Genomic DNA, 26,260 nt, shown 5'->3' with positions numbered 1-26,260 from the left:
CCCCCGGGCTCTGCGCTCCTTAAATAGCCCTGGGCAGGGCGGGGCTCTGGGCATCACCGTGGCCCGTGTCACAAAGGGCCCTGGAAGGCACCTGGGATGTCACAAAGGGCCACCATTTAAGCCTCCATTCTCTCTGTCTATCTCCCTTCGGGAGATCTTGCTCCCAGCACCTCCCTGCAGGACTGTGGCACACACAATTACTCCAAAACAAATAAAAGTTACATCAAAAAATAATAAATCATTATAAAATAAAAAATTATTTAAAACTAAAATACAAGAAACTAAATATTATAATAATGATAGTATGTACTCCAATATATAATATTGATAGAAATCTATACCATATATGACAACTACTTATAATATTTAAATATTCCACACGACACCCCGACCTGCGCAGGGCAGAGCCCAGAGGGTTTGGCCGGATGGCCGTGCCGGGGAGGTGTGGGCAGGGGCTTCATGGATGAGGGATGAGGGGGGTCCCTCAGGGCTGTGCCTCAGCCCCGCGGGCTCCGCAGGGTCTGCGTCGATGGCACACAGCGGGGCCAGCGCTCCCGCTGCACGTCGGCAGGGACCGGAGCTGAGCGGGGCAGGTGACACCACGGAAGGACGGGGCCATCCTGAGGCACCTGGACAAGCTGGAGAAGTGGCACCACGAGAACATCAGGAGGTGCCACAAGGCCAGGTGGCAGAACCTGCCCCTGGGTCAGGACAATCCCAGAGTCCTGGAAACATCAAGGCTGGCAGAGACCTGCAGGACCATCCAGTCCCGGCCTCACCAGCACCACCACAATCACCCCCAATCCATGTCCCCAAGGGCCACTTCCAGACCCCTCTGGGACACTTCCAGAGACAGTGACTGCCCCACCTCCCTGGGACACTCATTCCAATGCCTGACCACTCCTGCAGGGAAAAAATTGTTTCTAATCTCTGAGGTCAACCTGCCCTGGTACAGGCCATTTCCTCCCATCCTTTCCCTCGGGCCACGGCAGAACACCCCTCCCCTCAGGGTCTGTCCTGGAGCCTGGCAGAGCCACTGCCTGGCAGCACTGACCCCGTGTCTCAGCTCCCACACTGTTCTCTCCATGGCCTTCCCAGCAAAGCTCACGTGCCCTCAGGGTGAAACACGTTTTCAGGCTGTGTCATGGAGTGTTCACTGAGAGCTACATCAAACTCAGCTGCAGCTTCAGCATCTTCCTCCCTCACAGCTGTTGCCCAAATCAAAACACCTGACACTGTCTACTCCAGAAGGAAGAATTTTATTGCTTCCATCAGCCAGGCTTCCCTGGGAATCACCAACAGGCTGTGCTAGACAGTATCTCTCATGATCTTGCTGAGTTTCTGGATCTTGGACCTTGTTGACATATCCACGAATTTCCTTCAGTTCCTGCCTCAGATCCAAGGGATCTCCGAGCTCCTAAAGCAAAGAAAGAGGGGGAGAGAGCGAAGGAAGCAGCCAGAGCTGCCTCCTGCGCCCCTGGATCCTCCCAGCTGGCAGGAGGATGCCCAGCAGGATGGCCTGGGTGCCTCCCAGCCTTGGGGTCCTCCCCCAGCCTCAGCAAGGTGGATCATCCTCCTCTGGCTCCCTTTCCCTTCCTTCAGGCACAAAGAGCCCCTCCCCGGCCCTGTCGATGATATTCAGGTGTAGAAAAGGAGCCAGCAGCTCCCCCGTGGGGTCCCAAAGCTGAGCTCCTCCCTCCCATCCCGCGGGAGAAGAGCTCCGTGTCCTGCGACAGGGGAAGGCTGTCCGGGAGAAAGAGAAGGCAGAGGGTCCTGCTGTGCAGCTGCCCAGAAACACTCCAGTTAAAGCTGCACACACAGCCCTGCTCTGTGTCAGGAGCACGGGCGGGGCTGGGCAGGAAAGGTTCTTGTCCCCCCCAGCAGAGGCTGGCACTGTGCCCCCCTTAGTTCCAAGCCTTTCTGAGTGCAAGGCAAGCAGTGCCAGAAGGAGAATGGGCAGGCCAAGTGTGACTTTCTTGTCCAGTGGTTCCCACTCCATGCTCTGGGCCAGGCAGATCCGTTGAGGAGGGAATGGCAGTTGCTGTGGCCAATGCCTGGCAAGCGGCGCCATTGGCAGGCTCTGCTTCTGTGGGTGAGAGGAGAGGTTTAGAGAGGTTGAGAGAGCTTGAGAGAGGAGAGGGCAGGGGCAGAGAGGGCAGGGGAGAGGAGGGGAGGGAAGGAGGATTGAGAGGGAAATGGAGAGGAGGGGAGGGGGGAGAGGAGAGGGAGAGGGTAAGCGGGTGAGAGGGAAGGGGAGGAGATGAGAGGGGAAGGGGGAGAGGGGAGAGGGGGGGATTGGAGGGTAGGGGAGGTGTGGGGGTGAGTGTGAGTGCATCCATTATGGAAAGCTCTATGGAGTGCACCCTTACTATGCAATATTTTATAATGTAATGTAATGTGATGTAATATAATATGATATAATATATTCTATATACTATACTACTATTATACTGAAATGTTCCTAATATGTGTATTCCTTAGTTCCTCTCTATGCCTATTTCATAGTATTATAAACAGAGTAACCTATTTTCCTAATCTCAATTAATTAATACACATGAAGTGTCTAAATGACTTAGTGGATTTGGGATAAAGGGAAGGGTGAAAGGGAAGAGAGAAAGGAAGAGATGACTTTACGAGGGAGAGAGAGGGAAAGGGAGAGGAAAAAGAGATGCCAAGTTCTTCTTCCAATGTCCCAGTTGCAGCAGTTCAATCTGGCAAGAAAGACAAAGGAAAAGTTCTAAAAGGAAAAGTTCTAAAAGCCACCCAGCCTTGTGAGTGAGAACTGCCCTGAGACAGGCAGCAAAAGTGAGAAGTGATTGACTTGTTGGTTGGAAGGATGTCAGTGTTGGAAGAACAGCCCTGACTCGTGTGTCTGTCTGGCTCAGCTGTTCCCTTTGGGGTTCTGAAGGCCCAATCAAACTCCCACTCCATCCCTAGGGAGGGACGTGCCCCTGCAGGGCACTGGAGGATGTGCAGCCCCAGGAAATGCCTTTCCTGGAGGAACAAGGGCCTGAGGGCACACTCTGAGTTCCACCTTCTCCCATTGTTCTCAAAGAAGGCAGAAGGGGGTGAGCACCCTCAGACCGTGCTGGGCTGATTTCTCTGCAGGTTGTGCCAGGAGCAATCAGGGAGCTCTTGTTTTACATCTTCAGACCTGATCACAGCTCAGTATTGTCTGAGTCCAAAGCTGTAGTTAAACACTATTGCAGAGATGGGACTGCCACCAAATTCCACTGTTTTCTATTGAGGGGGAGCCCTTACAACTTGTGTTATTATAAATAAGTGCTTTTCTAACAACTCTGTGCATTTAGCAACCAAATTCAACCATCTTACCCAGGGATATTTGATGCAGCTGCTTGTGTGTCCAAGGTGGAGCACAATCTTCTTTCTCCTGGGTAGGAGATGGCTCAGGACTCAGCCAACTCCAAGGCTGGGAGAAGCACAAGACACCTTCTCAAAGCAGGATGGAAATTCTGCTTTTTCATGTGGCAAACACACGATGCTGACATTGTTACTCCAGCATTTAACTCACTGCCTTGTCTGTAGCTTTGGCTGGAATCGTTGTCAGTTTGGGGGTTAATGGGCAATGCTCATCTAAAGGAGATTGACATCATTTTTACCTGGACTTTGGATCCTCTTCACCAGGCCTGATGCTGGTGGCACAATCCTGAGAGAAAGCTGGAATTGCAATTCCTGAGTGAGGGAAGGGAGAGAAACCCCCCCAGCAGAAAGAGCTTGACATCACCAGGGGTGACCAGGGGCCCAGGAGCAGGGGTGGGGATTCCCTGGAATGTGGCATTACCTGAACTGGGCTCAGGGCTCAGGCAGCAGGACCACTTCTCGGGCAAGTGCTCGATGCCCTCCGGGAGCTTCTGCCACTCAGACAGGCGTGAGCCACGTCTGGGCTGGGGTGTCCTGGGGGGGAAACAACATCAGGCCTGGCACAGGAAAGGCTCATTCCCACGACTGAGTGAAAAACAACAACAACAACAGGAGGTGGTTGGCACTCACTGCATCTCCTCAACTGGCAGAGCCAAGGGATCTTCCTCCTCCTTCTTCCTTTTCCTGTCATTCCAGGAATCACTGAGCTTCTCTTCCAGGGCTCCCCTGGTGAGTCTACAAGGAAATGATTTGAAAAGGCCACCTGAAATAATCCAATTCTAGCACAACAAGAACCTTTATAAACTCCAGTGACAGAATAAGTGTATGACCCACTCCAATCTCTCAGTTACCTCTTCCTGGGTGGAATGTGGTTGGTATGCACGGAATCTATTCCAGGAGGATTCCTCACAGAACAGAGGACAGAACAGACTCCAGACTTTATTGCCTGTATCTTGGAGAGCAAAGCAAGAAGATGTTCCACAATTAGTACCAAAGGTGTGTCTGACTGGAGCCACTCAAGCTCCACCTCAAGGTCAGTCCCACTCATTGAGTCATTATCAAGAAAGTGCTGGAAAAGCAGGATTCAGTAACTGCTAAGGATGCAAAGGGGAGGGTCTGGGATGTTAGGAAAGGGTCAGTGGAACTCTGGCAACACGTGCAGGGGGCAGGAGGAACAGGGAGGAACAAGCAGGGGGTACACAAGGTAAAGGTATGGAAGGAGCTGGTTGCATGTAAATCAGGGCTGGGCAGTAACCATGAGCTTTCATTCTTCCTATTTAGAGCAGAAGGGTTTATCAAGTATTTCAGAGTGGGCAACACCATTAGATAGGAAATATAAATTCAAATACCTGTATTCAGTTGTGGTGTCAAAATCCTGTGAGTACTGAGTCGGGTTTAGGAAGTTGCAGTGTCAATGCAGTTCATGTCATGTCAGTCCAAATCCAGTGTCAATCCAGCTGATGGGATGTCAGTCCTTGTTGAGTGTCAGTCCGGCTGAGTCATGTCCAGGGTGCTGGGCTTGCTGGGGGTCCCTTTCCATGGACAGGGTTCCCCCCTGAAGGTGGTTTTGCCCTTCTGTCCCAATTAGTTCTCTTCTTTCAGTCATTCCTGAAACAGGTCTGAGGTTTGGGGGTCTCTGGTGCTCTTGAGCCCCTCCAGTCCACGGCCACTTCTTGGCCCCGTTCCTGCCCTTGTGCTGTGCCGTCTTGTGCTGATCTCTGGGAAGTGCACCAGGGATGTTTGTCCTGGCAAATGCTGCCCACCCTGCCATGTCTGGGGCGGGCCTGGCCCTGGGGGAGGGCCTAATCCTCGGGTTGTCCCTCCAGGCAGGAGCGGAAGAGCCTGCCCAGAGCCCGCAGTGCCCGCCTGAGGCGGGAGGGACGTTTCTTGGGGGCAGCCACATCCCCTCTGGGGGCAGCCACATCCCCTCTGGGGGCAGCCATATCCCCTCTGGGGACAGCCACATACCCTCTGGGGGCAGCCATATCCCCTCTGGGGGCAGCCACATACCCTCTGGGGGCAGCCACATCCCCTCTGGGGGCAGCCATATCCCCTCTGGGGACAGCCACATCCCCTCTGGGGGCAGCCACATCCCTTCTGGGGACAGCCATATCCCCTCTGGGGGCCTGGGGCTGCAGCTGGGGAGGAGAGGCCCAGCCTGGCACTCGTCTGCATGGTTGGTTCACACGGAGCTCAGCCCATGCCTGGCGAGGGGCGGGCACTGACAGCCTTTCCTCTCTCTCTTCTGCTTGGGGCAGCTCCAGGACACTCAGTTCTTCCCACTCGTCGTCCTCCTGCCGAAAGGGCTTGACCTCAATGGTGTGGACAGTCACATGTTGTTGCCAGTCCTGCAGTTCCAGCTCTCTGTCGCTGTCATCTTCCCACCGGGATGGCACTGAGCCTCTGTGTTCTTCCCAGTCGGAAAACTCTTGTCCCATGGAGCTGTCCTCATGGGAAAACTCTTTGCCAGGGGAGTCCTCCCAGCTGGACAGCAGGTCCTGGTAGCTACTGAAATGTCCAGGGGACTCCTCCTCCTCCTGGCTGAAGGATTCAGAGCTGGACCGTACCTGTGGGCTGCGACCTCCTTTTCCTTCTGACTGCTCTTCCTGTTTGGAGTGCTCCTTGTCGCTCAGTCCTTGGGAGCCACTCACTTCTCTCTGGGTCAGCTCTTCCTTGATGTTTCCTTCACACTCATCCTGCCGCCGAAAGGGCTTGACCTCAATGGTGTGGACGGTCACGTGTTGTTGCCAGTACTGCAGTGCCAGCTCTCTGTCCCTCTCATCTTCCCACCGGCATAGCACTGAGCCTCCGTGTTCCTCCCAGCTGGAGCTACTTCCTTCTCCTTGGGACAGCTCTTGCTTGATGTTTTCCTCCCAGTCAGACACTTCCTGGTAGCTCTTCCCTTCTCCTTGGGGCTCCTCTTCCTCAGTGTATTCTTCCCAGTCAGACAGTTTTTGGTCGGCCTTGCCTTGCCCAGGGAACAGCTCCTGCTCAGGGAGGTCTTCCCCTTGGGACACTTGTTGGCATGTGTTATTTTCTTGGGACAGCTCCTGGTCTTCCTCATCTTCCCACTGGGAAGCCTCTTGGTCAACGTGGTATGTCCAGTGTATCCCTTCCCCAGCCGGGGCCCCCTCCTGGGTCTCTTGCAGTGCCTGGACTGATTCCCCCTCTGCCTCCTTGTCTTCTTCCTGCTCACTGAGGATCTGGGTTCGCAGCTCAGGAGCCGAGGGGCTGGAGGGGGAGCAGAGGCTCTGTGGGGCAGGGACTGGGCTCTCTGGGGCAGGAACTGGGCTCTCTTCCCTTTCTTCTGAAACTGTTGTTACCACCTCTGCAGCCCTGCTCTGCTCCAGGTGTCCCTGTGCCTGCAGCTGCTGGATGGATCTCCTGAGCTCAAGCTCAGCCTGGCTCAGGATCTCAGTGCTGATGAGCCCAGCAAAGTCCAGCAGGGCCTGGCTGCCCTCTGAGGGTCGCTGTGGGGCAGAGACTGGGCTATTCTCCCCAACTACTAGAACTGTTGTTACCATCTCTGCAGCCCTGCTCTGCTCCAGCTCTCTCTGTGCCGGAAGCTGCTGGATGGATCTCCTGAGCTCACGCTCAGCCTGGCTCAGGATCTCAGTCCTGATGCGATCAGCAAAGTCCAGCAGGGCGTGGCTCCTCTCTGAGGGGCCCTGTGGGGCAGGAACTGGGCTCTCTTCCCTTTCTACTGGAACTGTTGTTACCACCTCTGCAGCCATGGTTTGCTCCAGGTGTCCCTGTGCCTGCAGCTGCTGGACGGATCTCCGGAGCTCAAGCTCAGCCTGGCTCAGGATCTCACTGGACATGTGTCTTGGTTTGAGATAAGCAACTGCCAACCCCCCCAAGCACAGAGAGAAAAGCCTCCCTCCTAACATCAGGGAAAGGGAGGAAAAGAGAGGGGAAAGAAAAAAAAACACTTCAAACTGCATTTATACTAAATCTACATATATTTTTCACAGAAAGAAAGAGACAATTAGAAGAGAGTACAAATATACACTCACACAAGTCTACAACAACAAGTTCCCCACGTCAACTTCTTAACAAACACACAAATTCTACTGTCTTAACTACACATTACTTAAGAAGAAGCTTATTCCCCAGGGAGACAAACCCAAGCAGAAAGGAGAGACCCAGAACAACACATTTTACTTTCCTGAGGTACCCTGTGAGCCAGTGGTGGGCCTGGTCCTCTCCATCCCCCCTGGGACAGCATCGTGCGTCCTCTCCAGAGGAGGGCTGAGAAGCGACTGCCTTAACCACTCCCACACTGGTTCCTGCTTCCCTGGAGATGATGTCATAATGTGGTATGGAATACAAACTTACTGGCTAGAAGAGGTCAGCTGTTAGCTCAGCCCAGCTCAAGTCAGCTGACAGCTCCGGCCTAGTCCACACTTCAGAGCCCAAATCTAGGCCCACCTGGGTGAACCCATAACAACATGTCCTGGTTTGCGTCCAGCAGGGCCTGGCTGCCCTCTGAGCGGCCCTGTGGGACAGGAACTGGGCCCTGTGGGGCAGGGACTGGGCTGTGTGGGGCAAGGACTGGGCTCTCTTCCCTTTCTGATGGAACTGTTCTCACCATCTCTGCAACCCTGCTCTGCTCCACATCTCTCTCTTCCTCCAGCTCCTGGCTCACTCTCTGCACCTCAAGCAGAGCATTGCCCAGCATCTCACTGAAGATCTGACGCTCTGCCTCCATCAGGGCCGGGATGCCATCTGAGATACTCTCCAGAGTATTGACTGGGGTCTGTGGCAATTCTGGGCTAACTGTTCTCACTGACTCTGCAGTCAGGCTTTCTTCCAGCTCTCTCTCTTCCTCCTCCTGCTGGCTGGATCCCTGGAGCTCAAGCTCAGCCTGGCTCAGGATCTCACTGGACATGTGTCTTGGTTTGAGATAAGCAACTGCCAACCCCCCCAAGCACAGAGAGAAAAGCCTCCCTCCTAACACCAGGGAAAGGGAGGAAAAGAGAGGGGAAAGAAAAAAAAACACTTCAAACTGCATTTATACTAAATCTACATATATTTTTCACAGAAAGAAAGAGACAATTAGAAGAGAGTACAAATATACACTCACACAAGTCTACAACAACAAGTTCCCCACGTCAACTTCTTAACAAACACACAAATTCTACTGTCTTAACTACACATTACTTAAGAAGAAGCTTATTCTCCAGGGAGACAAACCCAAGCAGAAAGGAGAGACCCAGAACAACACATTTTACTTTCCTGAGGTACCCTGTGAGCCAGTGGTGGGCCTGGTCCTCTCCATCCCCCCTGGGACAGCATCGTGCGTCCTCTCCAGAGGAGGGCTGAGAAGCGACTGCCTTAACCACTCCCACACTGGTTCCTGCTTCCCTGGAGATGATGTCATAATGTGGTATGGAATACAAACTTACTGGCTAGAAGAGGTCAGCTGTTAGCTCAGCCCAGCTCAAGTCAGCTGACAGCTCCGGCCTAGTCCACACTTCAGAGCCCAAATCTAGGCCCACCTGGGTGAACCCATAACATTCTCCACCCCTTATTCCATACCATATTATGTCACTCATATCTTAGGTTCTCATGCTTAAACACTCTTTGCTTTTCCAGGGCTGTTTTCCACCCCTCCATAATGTGGCTAAGAGTCCATTAGGATGGGGTAGATATTTCAGATGGGAAAAAAGCAGGCCAACTCAGGTCATCTTATCTGATGGTTCATGTCTTTCAGTAGGGTTACCATCCTCTCTTCAGGAGTCTCTAGTTTCCCACTGGGGTTAAACTAGTGTTCACAGTCAGATCCACCCCTTGGCCTCATCCCCCTACAGGTGGCCTGAGGCATCATAGGCCCACTGAGCCAGGAACAACCCTCCCCCAGCCAGTCCAGGGTGTGATGTTCTTCATTGGCTCGGCTCTTGGGCACATCAACACTCACACGATGGGTTTTCAATGATTCAACTCAAACGGCAGTGTCCCACTACACATCAACAGCTTATGCAGGCTTCTCTTCATGTCTTTCTCCTCGGTCACACAGAAGTACTACAGTTCACCATGTGACCCATCCCCCTTAGCAGCAGTCCTAACAGCTTTGGCAGCCTTGGAAGCAGCCCCAACAGCAGCACAAGCAAGCAGCAGAGGCAGAAGCAGCCCCGGCGGCTCGCCAGCCCTGACTCGCTTGCAGCCCTGGCTCAGCTCGCAGCCTCTCACGGCTCGCGGCCTCTCATGGCTCGCAGCCTCTCAGGGCTCACAGCCTCTCACGGCTCGTGGCCTCTCATGGCTCGTGGCCTCTCACAGCTCACAGCCTCTCATGGCTCGCAGCCTCCCCCGGCTCGCTCGCAGCCCTGGCGGCAGCCCCGCCAGCGACAGCTCTGGCTCCTGCGGGTCGCTCAGCACTGCGGGCGCTGGTTCCGGGCGCCGCATCTGTTGGGTTCTCTGCAGGGGGTTCCGCAGCTCCTCTTTTCCTCGTTCACTGGGGTCTCACAATGGCAAGCACGCTTCACAACTGTGGATAACCTTAAGAATAGTGTTCACGGTTAAATCCACCCCTCGACTTTATCCACCTACAGGTGGCCTGAGGCACGATGGGCCCATCGAGCCAGGAACACCTCCTCCCCATGCCAGTCCAGGTGAGATGCTCCTCATCAGCTCCTGGGCACATCAGCATTCACATGATGAGTCCTCAGGGATTCAACTCAAACAGCCGTGTCTTGCCACACACGAACAGCTACATGGGCCCCTCTCTCTTTTCTGCAGTGGCTGCATTCACAGCAGGCACCAGTCGAGCTGTTTGAACTCACAAAGACAGTGAAACAGTGAAAACGAGCATTCAACAGCAAGGGAGAGTTGTTTACATTTTCTGTTCTGGATGTACTTAAACAAGGCACTTATCAATCTATGTTTCTACAACAATCCTCCCGGGAAGCCTGCCAAGATCCTGGGACACCCGCCAAGGTCCTCCGTCGCTCCCGAGTTTCCCGGCCAACGCACCAGTAACTGTCTTGGTTTGAGATAAGCAACTGCCAACCCCCCCAAGCACAGAGAGAAAAGCCTCCCTCCTAACACCAGGGAAAGGGAGGAAAAGAGAGGGGAAAGAAAAAAAAACACTTCAAACTGCATTTATACTAAATCTACATATATTTTTCACAGAAAGAAAGAGACAATTAGAAGAGAGTACAAATATACACTCACACAAGTCTACAACAACAAGTTCCCCACGTCAACTTCTTAACAAACACACAAATTCTACTGTCTTAACTACACATTACTTAAGAAGAAGCTTATTCTCCAGGGAGACAAACCCAAGCAGAAAGGAGAGACCCAGAACAACACATTTTACTTTCCTGAGGTACCCTGTGAGCCAGTGGTGGGCCTGGTCCTCTCCATCCCCCCTGGGACAGCATCGTGCGTCCTCTCCAGAGGAGGGCTGAGAAGCGACTGCCTTAACCACTCCCACACTGGTTCCTGCTTCCCTGGAGATGATGTCATAATGTGGTATGGAATACAAACTTACTGGCTAGAAGAGGTCAGCTGTTAGCTCAGCCCAGCTCAAGTCAGCTGACAGCTCCGGCCTAGTCCACACTTCAGAGCCCAAATCTAGGCCCACCTGGGTGAACCCATAACAACATGTCCTGGTTTGCGTCCAGCAGGGCCTGGCTGCCCTCTGAGCGGCCCTGTGGGACAGGAACTGGGCCCTGTGGGGCAGGGACTGGGCTGTGTGGGGCAAGGACTGGGCTCTCTTCCCTTTCTGATGGAACTGTTCTCACCATCTCTGCAACCCTGCTCTGCTCCACATCTCTCTCTTCCTCCAGCTCCTGGCTCACTCTCTGCACCTCAAGCAGAGCATTGCCCAGCATCTCACTGAAGATCTGACGCTCTGCCTCCATCAGGGCCGGGATGCCATCTGAGATACTCTCCAGAGTATTGACTGGGGTCTGTGGCAATTCTGGGCTAACTGTTCTCACTGACTCTGCAGTCAGGCTTTCTTCCAGCTCTCTCTCTTCCTCCTCCTGCTGGCTGGATCCCTGGAGCTCAAGCTCAGCCTGGCTCAGGATCTCACTGGACATGTCCTGGTTTGCGTCCAGCAGGGCCTGGCTGCCCTCTGAGGGGCTCTGTGGGACAGGGACCGGTGTAGTGTCCGTGGGACTCAGCGGTGCAGGAGCTGAGCTGGGCAGCTCAGGGGCTGCCTCTCCTGCCACCTCTGTGCCCACACTGCTGGGAGAGCTGGACCCCTCCTGGGGAACAGTGTGGGCGTCCTCCTCGTTCACTGGGCCCAAGGCATTGTCACAGACATTGCAGGTGACATCCTCTTTCCTCTGGGACAGCTCTGGGCCCATCTCACCTTCCCCTTGGGACAGCTCCTGGACACTGTAGTCTGTCCCTTGGCACGGCTCTGGGTTTGTCTCGCCTTCCCCTCGGGACAGCTCTTCCTCCATGCAAGACTTCCAGTCTTTCCCCTCCCCAGCCAAGGCCCCCTCCTCAGTCTCTTGCACTGCCAGCAGTGACTCCCCCTCTGTCTCCTCCTGCTGCCCACTGAGGGCTTGGCCTTGCACCTCAGGAGTCGAGGGGCTGGAGGGGGAGCAGGGGCTCTGTGGGGCAGGAACTGGGCTCTCTTCCCTTTCTGATGGAACTGTTCCCACCATCTCTGCAGCCCTGCTCTGCTCCAGCTCTCTCTGTTCCTCCAGCTCCTGGCTCAGTCTCTGCACCTCAAGCAGAGCATTGCTCTGTGGGGCAGGGACATCGCTCTCTGTCCCTGCTGATGGCTCCTGCTCTCCAAAGGCTGGAGAACCTTCTGCCTTTTCCTCCTCAGCACTGAGAGGCCCCTGGGGCTCCTTCTCCTCCTCAGCAGCTCTGGCTGGGGCAGCAGCTGCTGGCTCAGTGTCCGTGGGACTCAGCGGAGCAGGAGCTGAGCTGGGCAGCTCAGGGGCTGCCTCTCCTGCCACCTCTGTGCCCACACTGCTGGGAGAGCTGGGCCCCTCCTGGGGACAAGTCTGGGAGTCCCCAGCATTCCCAGGGTGTAAAGCTTTGTCCCAGGTGGTACAACCAACATCAGCTCCCCATCGGGACAGCTTTTTCTCCCTCACATCTCTCTCCCTTTGGGGCAGCTTCTGGGCACTGTAGTTTTGGATTGGGTCTTGGTCTCTTACATCTCTGCTCTGGGACAGCTCCTTTCCTCTTACATCTTCTTCCCATGAGGGGAGTTCCCTGGGTCTCTGAACTCTCCTCAAGGTCAGCTCTGTCCCTCTCACATCTTCCTCCAATGAGGAAAGATCCCTGGGTCTCTGAACTCTCCTCACGATCTGGTCTTGGCCTCTCAGTTCTTCTCCCCATTCGGACAGCCATTGAGGTGGCTTTTTTTCTTCCAAATGGGACAGCTCTTGGACTGTCACACTTTCTTCCCATTGGGTCACCTCTGTGTACCTCACACCACCTTCTTCCCATTGGTGCAGCTCCTGGACTGTCACCTTTTCTTCCCGTTGGTGCAGCTCTGGTTGTCTCCTGTCATGCCACTGGGAGAGTTCCCGGACTGTCACCTTTTCTTCCCTCTGGTAGAGCTCTCGCTGTCTCCTGGCTCTCCGCTGGGAACGTTCTCGGACTGTCACTTCTTCTTCCCATTGGTAGAGCTCTTGGAGTGTCACATCTTGGCTTCTGGTGACATCGCCAGACCGGGAGAGCTCTTGATCCTTGTCGTCATTCCAGTCTTTGTCCATGTCAAGAAAGGTCCCCTCCTCAGTCAGGGACAGTGGCAGGTCTGACTCGCCCACTGCCCCCTCCCACTGCCCGCTGAGTGCCTGGTCTTCCATCCAGCTGGGCAAGGGGCTGGGGGACTTGGATTTGGGGTTCCTCTTCTGCTTCTCCATCTGCGTTGTCCTCTGCTCTAGCAGGATCCAGGGAGCTGCTTCACGCTGGCCGAGCTGCTCTCCTGGCTGGGGCACCCCCGGGCTCTGCGCTCCTTAAATAGCCCTGGGCAGGGCGGGGCTCTGGGCATCACCGTGGCCCGTGTCACAAAGGGCCCTGGAAGGCACCTGGGATGTCACAAAGGGCCACCATTTAAGCCTCCATTCTCTCTGTCTATCTCCCTTCGGGAGATCTTGCTCCCAGCACCTCCCTGCAGGACTGTGGCACACACAATTACTCCAAAACAAATAAAAGTTACATCAAAAAATAATAAATCATTATAAAATAAAAAATTATTTAAAACTAAAATACAAGAAACTAAATATTATAATAATGATAGTATGTACTCCAATATATAATATTGATAGAAATCTATACCATATATGACAACTACTTATAATATTTAAATATTCCACACGACACCCCGACCTGCGCAGGGCAGAGCCCAGAGGGTTTGGCCGGATGGCCGTGCCGGGGAGGTGTGGGCAGGGGCTTCATGGATGAGGGATGAGGGGGGTCCCTCAGGGCTGTGCCTCAGCCCCGCGGGCTCCGCAGGGTCTGCGTCGATGGCACACAGCGGGGCCAGCGCTCCCGCTGCACGTCGGCAGGGACCGGAGCTGAGCGGGGCAGGTGACACCACGGAAGGACGGGGCCATCCTGAGGCACCTGGACAAGCTGGAGAAGTGGCACCACGAGAACATCAGGAGGTGCCACAAGGCCAGGTGGCAGAACCTGCCCCTGGGTCAGGACAATCCCAGAGTCCTGGAAACATCAAGGCTGGCAGAGACCTGCAGGACCATCCAGTCCCGGCCTCACCAGCACCACCACAATCACCCCCAATCCATGTCCCCAAGGGCCACTTCCAGACCCCTCTGGGACACTTCCAGAGACAGTGACTGCCCCACCTCCCTGGGACACTCATTCCAATGCCTGACCACTCCTGCAGGGAAAAAATTGTTTCTAATCTCTGAGGTCAACCTGCCCTGGTACAGGCCATTTCCTCCCATCCTTTCCCTCGGGCCACGGCAGAACACCCCTCCCCTCAGGGTCTGTCCTGGAGCCTGGCAGAGCCACTGCCTGGCAGCACTGACCCCGTGTCTCAGCTCCCACACTGTTCTCTCCATGGCCTTCCCAGCAAAGCTCACGTGCCCTCAGGGTGAAACACGTTTTCAGGCTGTGTCATGGAGTGTTCACTGAGAGCTACATCAAACTCAGCTGCAGCTTCAGCATCTTCCTCCCTCACAGCTGTTGCCCAAATCAAAACACCTGACACTGTCTACTCCAGAAGGAAGAATTTTATTGCTTCCATCAGCCAGGCTTCCCTGGGAATCACCAACAGGCTGTGCTAGACAGTATCTCTCATGATCTTGCTGAGTTTCTGGATCTTGGACCTTGTTGACATATCCACGAATTTCCTTCAGTTCCTGCCTCAGATCCAAGGGATCTCCGAGCTCCTAAAGCAAAGAAAGAGGGGGAGAGAGCGAAGGAAGCAGCCAGAGCTGCCTCCTGCGCCCCTGGATCCTCCCAGCTGGCAGGAGGATGCCCAGCAGGATGGCCTGGGTGCCTCCCAGCCTTGGGGTCCTCCCCCAGCCTCAGCAAGGTGGATCATCCTCCTCTGGCTCCCTTTCCCTTCCTTCAGGCACAAAGAGCCCCTCCCCGGCCCTGTCGATGATATTCAGGTGTAGAAAAGGAGCCAGCAGCTCCCCCGTGGGGTCCCAAAGCTGAGCTCCTCCCTCCCATCCCGCGGGAGAAGAGCTCCGTGTCCTGCGACAGGGGAAGGCTGTCCGGGAGAAAGAGAAGGCAGAGGGTCCTGCTGTGCAGCTGCCCAGAAACACTCCAGTTAAAGCTGCACACACAGCCCTGCTCTGTGTCAGGAGCACGGGCAGGGCTGGGCAGGAAAGGTTCTTGTCCCCCCCAGCAGAGGCTGGCACTGTGCCCCCCTTAGTTCCAAGCCTTTCTGAGTGCAAGGCAAGCAGTGCCAGAAGGAGAATGGGCAGGCCAAGTGTGACTTTCTTGTCCAGTGGTTCCCACTCCATGCTCTGGGCCAGGCAGATCCGTTGAGGAGGGAATGGCAGTTGCTGTGGCCAATGCCTGGCAAGCGGCGCCATTGGCAGGCTCTGCTTCTGTGGGTGAGAGGAGAGGTTTAGAGAGGTTGAGAGAGCTTGAGAGAGGAGAGGGCAGGGGCAGAGAGGGCAGGGGAGAGGAGGGAAGGAGGATTGAGAGGGAAATGGAGAGGAGGGGAGGGGGGAGAGGAGAGGGAGAGGGTAAGCGGGTGAGAGAGAAGGGGAGGAGATGAGAGGGGAAGGGGGAGAGGGGAGAGGGGGGGATTGGAGGGTAGGGGAGGTGTGGGGGTGAGTGTGAGTGCATCCATTATGGAAAGCTCTATGGAGTGCACCCTTACTATGCAATATTTTATAATGTAATGTAATGTGATGTAATATAATATGATATAATATATTCTATATACTATACTACTATTATACTGAAATGTTCCTAATATGTGTATTCCTTAGTTCCTCTCTATGCCTATTTCATAGTATTATAAACAGAGTAACCTATTTTCCTAATCTCAATTAATTAATACACATGAAGTGTCTAAATGACTTAGTGGATTTGGGATAAAGGGAAGGGTGAAAGGGAAGAGAGAAAGGAAGAGATGACTTTAGGAGGGAGAGAGAGGGAAAGGGAGAGGAAAAAGAGATGCCAAGTTCTTCTTCCAATGTCCCAGTTGCAGCAGTTCAATCTGGCAAGAAAGACAAAGGAAAAGTTCTAAAAGCCACACAGCCTTGTGAGTGAGAACTGCCCTGAGACAGGCAGCAAAAGTGAGAAAGGATTGACTTGTTGGTTGGAAGGATGTCAGTGTTGGAAGAACAGCCCTGACTCGTGTGTCTGTCTGGCTCAGCTGTTCCCTTTGGGGTTCTGAAGCCCCAGTCAAACTCCCACTCCATCCCTAGGGAGGGACGTGCCCCTGCAGGGCACTGGAGGATGTGCAGCCCCAGGAAATGCCTTTCCTGGAGGAACAAGGGCCTGAGGGCACACTCTGAGTTCCACCTTCTCCCATTGTTCTCAAAGAAGGCAGAAGGGGGTGAGCACCCTCAGACCGTGCTGGGCTGATTTCTCTGCAGGTTGTGCCAGGAGCAATCAGGGAGCTCTTGTTTTACATCTTCAGACCTGATCATAGCTCAGTATTGTCTGAGTCCAAAGCTGTAGTTAAACACTATTGCAGAGATGGGACTGCCACCAAATTCCACTGTTTTCTATTGAGGGGGAGCCCTTACAACTTGTGTTATTATAAATAAGTGCTTTTCTAACAACTCTGTGCATTTAGCAACCAAATTCAACCATCTTACCCAGGGATATTTGATGCAGCTGCTTGTGTGTCCAAGGTGGAGCACAATCTTCTTTCTCCTGGGTAGGAGATGGCTCAGGACTCAGCCAACTCCAAGGCTGGGAGAAGCACAAGACACCTTCTCAAAGCAGGATGGAAATTCTGCTTTTTCATGTGGCAAACACACGATGCTGACATTGTTACTCCAGCATTTAACTCACTGCCTTGTCTGTAGCTTTGGCTGGAATCGTTGTCAGTTTGGGGGTTAATGGGCAATGCTCATCTAAAGGAGATTGACATCATTTTTACCTGGACTTTGGATCCTCTTCACCAGGCCTGATGCTGGTGGCACAATCCTGAGGGAAAGCTGGAATTGCAATTCCTGAGTGAGGGAAGGGAGAGAAATCCCCCCAGCAGAAAGAGCTTGACATCACCAGGGGTGACCAGGGGCCCAGGAGCAGGGGTGGGGATTCCCTGGAATGTGGCATTACCTGAACTGGGCTCAGGGCTCAGGCAGCAGGACCACTTCTCGGGCAAGTGCTCGATGCCCTCCGGGAGCTTCTGCCACTCAGACAGGCGTGAGCCACGTCTGGGCTGGGGTGTCCTGGGGGGGAAACAACATCAGGCCTGGCACAGGAAAGGCTCATTCCCACGACTGAGTGAAAAACAACAACAACAACAGGAGGTGGTTGGCACTCACTGCATCTCCTCAACTGGCAGAGCCAAGGGATCTTCCTCCTCCTTCTTCCTTTTCCTGTCATTCCAGGAATCACTGAGCTTCTCTTCCAGGGCTCCCCTGGTGAGTCTACAAGGAAATGATTTGAAAAGGCCACCTGAAATAATCCAATTCTAGCACAACAAGAACCTTTATAAACTCCAGTGACAGAATAAGTGTATGACCCACTCCAATCTCTCAGTTACCTCTTCCTGGGTGGAATGTGGTTGGTATGCACGGAATCTATTCCAGGAGGATTCCTCACAGAACAGAGGACAGAACAGACTCCAGACTTTATTGCCTGTATCTTGGAGAGCAAAGCAAGAAGATGTTCCACAATTAGTACCAAAGGTGTGTCTGACTGGAGCCGCTCAAGCTCCACCTCAAGGTCAGTCCCACTCATTGAGTCATTATCAAGAAAGTGCTGGAAAAGCAGGATTCAGTAACTGCTAAGGATGCAAAGGGGAGGGTCTGGGATATTAGGAAAGGGTCAGTGGAACTCTGGCAACACGTGCAGGGGGCAGGAGGAACAGGGAGGAACAAGCAGGGGGTACACAAGGTAAAGGTATGGAAGGAGCTGGTTGCATGTAAATCAGGGCTGGGCAGTAACCATGAGCTTTCATTCTTCCTATTTAGAGCAGAAGGGTTTATCAAGTATTTCAGAGTGGGCAACACCATTAGATAGGAAATATAAATTAAAAAATACCTGTATTCATTTGTGGTGTCAAAATCCTGTGAGTACTGAGTCGGGTTTAGGAAGTTGCAGTGTCAATGCAGTTCATGTCATGTCAGTCCAAATCCAGTGTCAATCCAGCTGATGGGATGTCAGTCCTTGTTGAGTGTCAGTCCGGCTGAGTCATGTCCAGGGTGCTGGGCTTGCTGGGGGTCCCTTTCCATGGACAGGGTTCCCCCCTGAAGGTGGTTTTGCCCTTCTGTCCCAATTAGTTCTCTTCTTTCAGTCATTCCTGAAACAGGTCTGAGGTTTGGGGGTCTCTGGTGCTCTTGAGCCCCTCCAGTCCACGGCCACTTCTTGGCCCCGTTCCTGCCCTTGTGCTGTGCCGTCTTGTGCTGATCTCTGGGAAGTGCACCAGGGATGTTTGTCCTGGCAAATGCTGCCCGCCCTGCCATGTCTGGGGCGGGCCTGGCCCTGGGGGAGGGCCTAATCCTCGGGTTGTCCCTCCAGGCAGGAGCGGAAGAGCCTGCCCAGAGCCCGCAGTGCCCGTCTGAGGCGGGAGGGACGTTTCTTGGGGGCAGCCATATCCCCTCTGGGGACAGCCACATACCCTCTGGGGGCAGCCATATCCCCTCTGGGGGCAGCCATATCCCCTCTGGGGACAGCCACATCCCCTCTGGGGGCAGCCACATCCCTTCTGGGGACAGCCATATCCCCTCTGGGGGCCTGGGGCTGCAGCTGGGGAGGGGAGGCCCAGCCTGGCACTCGTCTGCATGGTTGGTTCACACGGAGCTCAGCCCATGCCTGGCGAGGGGCGGGCACTGACAGCCTTTCCTCTCTCTCTTCTGCTTGGGGCAGCTCCAGGACACTCAGTTCTTCCCACTCGTCGTCCTCCTGCCGAAAGGGCTTGACCTCAATGGTGTGGACAGTCACATGTTGTTGCCAGTCCTGCAGTTCCAGCTCTCTGTCGCTGTCATCTTCCCACCGGGATGGCACTGAGCCTCTGTGTTCTTCCCAGTCGGAAAACTCTTGTCCCATGGAGCTGTCCTCATGGGAAAACTCTTTGCCAGGGGAGTCCTCCCAGCTGGACAGCAGGTCCTGGTAGCTACTGAAATGTCCAGGGGACTCCTCCTCCTCCTGGCTGAAGGATTCAGAGCTGGACCGTACCTGTGGGCTGCGACCTCCTTTTCCTTCTGACTGCTCTTCCTGTTTGGAGTGCTCCTTGTCGCTCAGTCCTTGGGAGCCACTCACTTCTCTCTGGGTCAGCTCTTCCTTGATGTTTCCTTCACACTCATCCTGCCGCCGAAAGGGCTTGACCTCAATGGTGTGGACGGTCACGTGTTGTTGCCAGTACTGCAGTGCCAGCTCTCTGTCCCTCTCATCTTCCCACCGGCATAGCACTGAGCCTCCATGTTCTTCCCAGCTGGAGCTACTTCCTTCTCCTTGGGACAGCTCTTGCTTGATGTTTTCCTCCCAGTCAGACACTTCCTGGTAGCTCTTCCCTTCTCCTTGGGGCTCCTCTTCCTCAGTGTATTCTTCCCAGTCAGACAGTTTTTGGTCGGCCTTGCCTTGCCCAGGGAACAGCTCCTGCTCAGGGAGGTCTTCCCCTTGGGACACTTGTTGGCATGTGTTATTTTCTTGGGACAGCTCCTGGTCTTCCTCATCTTCCCACTGGGAAGCCTCTTGGTCAACGTGGTATGTCCAGTGTATCCCTTCCCCAGCCGGGGCCCCCTCCTGGGTCTCTTGCAGTGCCTGGACTGATTCCCCCTCTGCCTCCTTGTCTTCTTCCTGCTCACTGAGGATCTGGGTTCGCACCTCAGGAGCCGAGGGGCTGGAGGGGGAGCAGAGGCTCTGTGGGGCAGGGACTGGGCTCTCTGGGGCAGGAACTGGGCTCTCTTCCCTTTCTTCTGAAACTGTTGTTACCACCTCTGCAGCCCTGCTCTGCTCCAGGTGTCCCTGTGCCTGCAGCTGCTGGATGGATCTCCTGAGCTCAAGCTCAGCCTGGCTCAGGATCTCAGTGCTGATGAGCCCAGCAAAGTCCAGCAGGGCCTGGACTGCCCTCTGAGGGTCCCTGTGGGGCAGAGACTGGGCTATTCTCCCCAACTACTAGAACTGTTGTTACCATCTCTGCAGCCCTGCTCTGCTCCAGCTCTCTCTGTGCCGGAAGCTGCTGGATGGATCTCCTGAGCTCACGCTCAGCCTGGCTCAGGATCTCAGTCCTGATGCGATCAGCAAAGTCCAGCAGGGCGTGGCTCCTCTCTGAGGGGCCCTGTGGGGCAGGAACTGGGCTCTCTTCCCTTTCTACTGGAACTGTTGTTACCACCTCTGCAGCCATGGTTTGCTCCAGGTGTCCCTGTGCCTGCAGCTGCTGGACGGATCTCCGGAGCTCAAGCTCAGCCTGGCTCAGGATCTCAGTGCTGATGAGCTCAGCGAAGTCCAGCAGGGCCTGGCTGCCCTCTGAGGGGCCCTGTGGGGCAGGAACTGGGCCCTGTGGGGCAGGGACTGGGCTCTGTGGGGCAAGGACTGGGCTCTCTTCCCTTTCTGATGGAACTGTTCTCACCATCTCTGCAACCCTGCTCTGCTCCACATCTCTCTCTTCCTCCAGCTCCTGGCTCAGTCTCTGCACCTCAAGCAGAGCATTGCCCAGCATCTCACTGAAGATCTGACGCTCTGCCTCCATCAGGGCCGGGATGCCATCTGAGATACTCTCCAGAGTATTGACTGGGGTCTGTGGCAATTCTGGGCTAACTGTTCTCACTGACTCTGCAGTCAGGCTTTCTTCCAGCTCTCTCTCTTCCTCCTCCTGCTGGCTGGATCCCTGGAGCTCAAGCTCAGCCTGGCTCAGGATCTCACTGGACATGTGTCTTAGTTTGAGATAAGCAACTGCCAACCCCCCCAAGCACAGAGAGAAAAGCCTCCCTCCTAACACCAGGGAAAGGGAGGAAAAGAGAGGGGAAAGAAAAAAAAACACTTCAAACTGCATTTATACTAAATCTACATATATTTTTCACAGAAAGAAAGAGACAATTAGAAGAGAGTACAAATATACACTCACACAAGTCTACAACAACAAGTTCCCCACGTCAACTTCTTAACAAACACACAAATTCTACTGTCTTAACTACACATTACTTAAGAAGAAGCTTATTCTCCAGGGAGACAAACCCAAGCAGAAAGGAGAGACCCAGAACAACACATTTTACTTTCCTGAGGTACCCTGTGAGCCAGTGGTGGGCCTGGTCCTCTCCATCCCCCCTGGGACAGCATCGTGCGTCCTCTCCAGAGGAGGGCTGAGAAGCGACTGCCTTAACCACTCCCACACTGGTTCCTGCTTCCCTGGAGATGATGTCATAATGTGGTATGGAATACAAACTTACTGGCTAGAAGAGGTCAGCTGTTAGCTCAGCCCAGCTCAAGTCAGCTGACAGCTCCGGCCTAGTCCACACTTCAGAGCCCAAATCTAGGCCCACCTGGGTGAACCCATAACAACATGTCCTGGTTTGCGTCCAGCAGGGCCTGGCTGCCCTCTGAGCGGCCCTGTGGGACAGGAACTGGGCCCTGTGGGGCAGGGACTGGGCTGTGTGGGGCAAGGACTGGGCTCTCTTCCCTTTCTGATGGAACTGTTCTCACCATCTCTGCAACCCTGCTCTGCTCCACATCTCTCTCTTCCTCCAGCTCCTGGCTCAGTCTCTGCACCTCAAGCAGAGCATTGCCCAGCATCTCACTGAAGATCTGACGCTCTGCCTCCATCAGGGCCGGGATGCCATCTGAGATACTCTCCAGAGTATTGACTGGGGTCTGTGGCAATTCTGGGCTAACTGTTCTCACTGACTCTGCAGTCAGGCTTTCTTCCAGCTCTCTCTCTTCCTCCTCCTGCTGGCTGGATCCCTGGAGCTCAAGCTCAGCCTGGCTCAGGATCTCACTGGACATGTGTCTTGGTTTGAGATAAGCAACTGCCAACCCCCCCAAGCACAGAGAGAAAAGCCTCCCTCCTAACACCAGGGAAAGGGAGGAAAAGAGAGGGGAAAGAAAAAAAAACACTTCAAACTGCATTTATACTAAATCTACATATATTTTTCACAGAAAGAAAGAGACAATTAGAAGAGAGTACAAATATACACTCACACAAGTCTACAACAACAAGTTCCCCACGTCAACTTCTTAACAAACACACAAATTCTACTGTCTTAACTACACATTACTTAAGAAGAAGCTTATTCTCCAGGGAGACAAACCCAAGCAGAAAGGAGAGACCCAGAACAACACATTTTACTTTCCTGAGGTACCCTGTGAGCCAGTGGTGGGCCTGGTCCTCTCCATCCCCCCTGGGACAGCATCGTGCGTCCTCTCCAGAGGAGGGCTGAGAAGCGACTGCCTTAACCACTCCCACACTGGTTCCTGCTTCCCTGGAGATGATGTCATAATGTGGTATGGAATACAAACTTACTGGCTAGAAGAGGTCAGCTGTTAGCTCAGCCCAGCTCAAGTCAGCTGACAGCTCCGGCCTAGTCCACACTTCAGAGCCCAAATCTAGGCCCACCTGGGTGAACCCATAACAACATGTCCTGGTTTGCGTCCAGCAGGGCCTGGCTGCCCTCTGAGCGGCCCTGTGGGACAGGAACTGGGCCCTGTGGGGCAGGGACTGGGCTGTGTGGGGCAAGGACTGGGCTCTCTTCCCTTTCTGATGGAACTGTTCTCACCATCTCTGCAACCCTGCTCTGCTCCACATCTCTCTCTTCCTCCAGCTCCTGCCTCACTCTCTGCACCTCAAGCAGAGCATTGCCCAGCATCTCACTGAAGATCTGACGCTCTGCCTCCATCAGGGCCGGGATGCCATCTGAGATACTCTCCAGAGTATTGACTGGGGTCTGTGGCAATTCTGGGCTAACTGTTCTCACTGACTCTGCAGTCAGGCTTTCTTCCAGCTCTCTCTCTTCCTCCTCCTGCTGGCTGGATCCCTGGAGCTCAAGCTCAGCCTGGCTCAGGATCTCACTGGACATGTGTCTTGGTTTGAGATAAGCAACTGCCAACCCCCCCAAGCACAGAGAGAAAAGCCTCCCTCCTAACACCAGGGAAAGGGAGGAAAAGAGAGGGGAAAGAAAAAAAAACACTTCAAACTGCATTTATACTAAATCTACATATATTTTTCACAGAAAGAAAGAGACAATTAGAAGAGAGTACAAATATACACTCACACAAGTCTACAACAACAAGTTCCCCACGTCAACTTCTTAACAAACACACAAATTCTACTGTCTTAACTACACATTACTTAAGAAGAAGCTTATTCTCCAGGGAGACAAACCCAAGCAGAAAGGAGAGACCCAGAACAACACATTTTACTTTCCTGAGGTACCCTGTGAGCCAGTGGTGGGCCTGGTCCTCTCCATCCCCCCTGGGACAGCATCGTGCGTCCTCTCCAGAGGAGGGCTGAGAAGCGACTGCCTTAACCACTCCCACACTGGTTCCTGCTTCCCTGGAGATGATGTCATAATGTGGTATGGAATACAAACTTACTGGCTAGAAGAGGTCAGCTGTTAGCTCAGCCCAGCTCAAGTCAGCTGACAGCTCCGGCCTAGTCCACACTTCAGAGCCCAAATCTAGGCCCACCTGGGTGAACCCATAACAACATGTCCTGGTTTGCGTCCAGCAGGGCCTGGCTGCCCTCTGAGCGGCCCTGTGGGACAGGAACTGGGCCCTGTGGGGCAGGGACTGGGCTGTGTGGGGCAAGGACTGGGCTCTCTTCCCTTTCTGATGGAACTGTTCTCACCATCTCTGCAACCCTGCTCTGCTCCACATCTCTCTCTTCCTCCAGCTCCTGCCTCACTCTCTGCACCTCAAGCAGAGCATTGCCCAGCATCTCACTGAAGATCTGACGCTCTGCCTCCATCAGGGCCGGGATGCCATCTGAGATACTCTCCAGAGTATTGACTGGGGTCTGTGGCAATTCTGGGCTAACTGTTCTCACTGACTCTGCAGTCAGGCTTTCTTCCAGCTCTCTCTCTTCCTCCTCCTGCTGGCTGGATCCCTGGAGCTCAAGCTCAGCCTGGCTCAGGATCTCACTGGACATGTCCTGGTTTGCGTCCAGCAGGGCCTGGCTGCCCTCTGAGGGGCTCTGTGGGACAGGGACCGGTGTAGTGTCCGTGGGACTCAGCGGTGCAGGAGCTGAGCTGGGCAGCTCAGGGGCTGCCTCTCCTGCCACCTCTGTGCCCACACTGCTGGGAGAGCTGGACCCCTCCTGGGGAACAGTGTGGGCGTCCTCCTCGTTCACTGGGCCCAAGGCATTGTCACAGACATTGCAGGTGACATCCTCTTTCCTCTGGGACAGCTCTGGGCCCATCTCACCTTCCCCTTGGGACAGCTCCTGGACACTGTAGTCTGTCCCTTGGCACGGCTCTGGGTTTGTCTCGCCTTCCCCTCGGGACAGCTCTTCCTCCATGCAAGACTTCCAGTCTTTCCCCTCCCCAGCCAAGGCCCCCTCCTCAGTCTCTTGCACTGCCAGCAGTGACTCCCCCTCTGTCTCCTCCTGCTGCCCACTGAGGGCTTGGCCTTGCACCTCAGGAGTCGAGGGGCTGGAGGGGGAGCAGGGGCTCTGTGGGGCAGGAACTGGGCTCTCTTCCCTTTCTGATGGAACTGTTCCCACCATCTCTGCAGCCCTGCTCTGCTCCAGCTCTCTCTGTTCCTCCAGCTCCTGGCTCAGTCTCTGCACCTCAAGCAGAGCATTGCTCTGTGGGGCAGGGACATCGCTCTCTGTCCCTGCTGATGGCTCCTGCTCTCCAAAGGCTGGAGAACCTTCTGCCTTTTCCTCCTCAGCACTGAGAGGCCCCTGGGGCTCCTTCTCCTCCTCAGCAGCTCTGGCTGGGGCAGCAGCTGCTGGCTCAGTGTCCGTGGGACTCAGCGGGGCAGGAGCTGAGCTGGGCAGCTCAGGGGCTGCCTCTCCTGCCACCTCTGTGCCCACACTGCTGGGAGAGCTGGGCCCCTCCTGGGGACAAGTCTGGGAGTCCCCAGCATTCCCAGGGTGTAAAGCTTTGTCCCAGGTGGTACAACCAACATCAGCTCCCCATCGGGACAGCTTTTTCTCCCTCACATCTCTCTCCCTTTGGGGCAGCTTCTGGGCACTGTAGTTTTGGATTGGGTCTTGGTCTCTTACATCTCTGCTCTGGGACAGCTCCTTTCCTCTTACATCTTCTTCCCATGAGGGGAGTTCCCTGGGTCTCTGAACTCTCCTCAAGGTCAGCTCTGTCCCTCTCACATCTTCCTCCAATGAGGAAAGATCCCTGGGTCTCTGAACTCTCCTCACGATCTGGTCTTGGCCTCTCAGTTCTTCTCCCCATTCGGACAGCCATTGAGGTGGCTTTTTTTCTTCCAAATGGGACAGCTCTTGGACTGTCACACTTTCTTCCCATTGGGTCACCTCTGTGTACCTCACACCACCTTCTTCCCATTGGTGCAGCTCCTGGACTGTCACCTTTTCTTCCCGTTGGTGCAGCTCTGGTTGTCTCCTGTCATGCCACTGGGAGAGTTCCCGGACTGTCACCTTTTCTTCCCTCTGGTAGAGCTCTCGCTGTCTCCTGGCTCTCCGCTGGGAACGTTCTCGGACTGTCACTTCTTCTTCCCATTGGTAGAGCTCTTGGAGTGTCACATCTTGGCTTCTGGTGACATCGCCAGACCGGGAGAGCTCTTGATCCTTGTCGTCATTCCAGTCTTTGTCCATGTCAAGAAAGGTCCCCTCCTCAGTCAGGGACAGTGGCAGGTCTGACTCGCCCACTGCCCCCTCCCACTGCCCGCTGAGTGCCTGGTCTTCCATCCAGCTGGGCAAGGGGCTGGGGGACTTGGATTTGGGGTTCCTCTTCTGCTTCTCCATCTGCGTTGTCCTCTGCTCTAGCAGGATCCAGGGAGCTGCTTCACGCTGGCCGAGCTGCTCTCCTGGCTGGGGCACCCCCGGGCTCTGCGCTCCTTAAATAGCCCTGGGCAGGGCGGGGCTCTGGGCATCACCGTGGCCCGTGTCACAAAGGGCCCTGGAAGGCACCTGGGATGTCACAAAGGGCCACCATTTAAGCCTCCATTCTCTCTGTCTATCTCCCTTCGGGAGATCTTGCTCCCAGCACCTCCCTGCAGGACTGTGGCACACACAATTACTCCAAAACAAATAAAAGTTACATCAAAAAATAATAAATCATTATAAAATAAAAAATTATTTAAAACTAAAATACAAGAAACTAAATATTATAATAATGATAGTATGTACTCCAATATATAATATTGATAGAAATCTATACCATAT

At 54.3% G+C, this 26,260-nt stretch overlaps 2 protein-coding genes across 2 annotated transcripts; both read right to left on the bottom strand.

The window, feature by feature from the left end:
* Positions 1-497: 497 nt before the first annotated feature.
* On the bottom strand, positions 498-13,223 carry LOC139678315 (trichohyalin-like). The gene is made up of 6 exons (XM_071569024.1): positions 11,130-13,223; positions 7,973-8,230; positions 6,903-7,049; positions 5,586-6,632; positions 1,301-1,417; positions 498-638 (listed from the first exon to the last, which is right to left on the bottom strand). Exons 1-6 carry the CDS (start codon positions 13,221-13,223, stop codon positions 498-500), a joined length of 3,804 nt encoding a protein of 1,267 aa, XP_071425125.1.
* A 5,239-nt stretch (positions 13,224-18,462) lies between these two features.
* Positions 18,463-25,840, bottom strand: LOC139678308 (trichohyalin-like). The gene is made up of 6 exons (XM_071569010.1): positions 23,747-25,840; positions 22,677-22,934; positions 21,607-21,864; positions 20,537-20,794; positions 20,099-20,443; positions 18,463-19,827 (listed from the first exon to the last, which is right to left on the bottom strand). Exons 1-6 carry the CDS (start codon positions 25,838-25,840, stop codon positions 18,463-18,465), a joined length of 4,578 nt encoding a protein of 1,525 aa, XP_071425111.1.
* Positions 25,841-26,260: the final 420 nt, after the last annotated feature.

The sequence above is a fragment of the Pithys albifrons genome, chromosome 1 (genome assembly GCF_047495875.1).
Source record: "Pithys albifrons albifrons isolate INPA30051 chromosome 1, PitAlb_v1, whole genome shotgun sequence".
Classification (NCBI taxonomy): Eukaryota; Metazoa; Chordata; class Aves; order Passeriformes; family Thamnophilidae; genus Pithys; species Pithys albifrons.
This window is presented reverse-complemented; position numbering and strand designations above follow the sequence as displayed.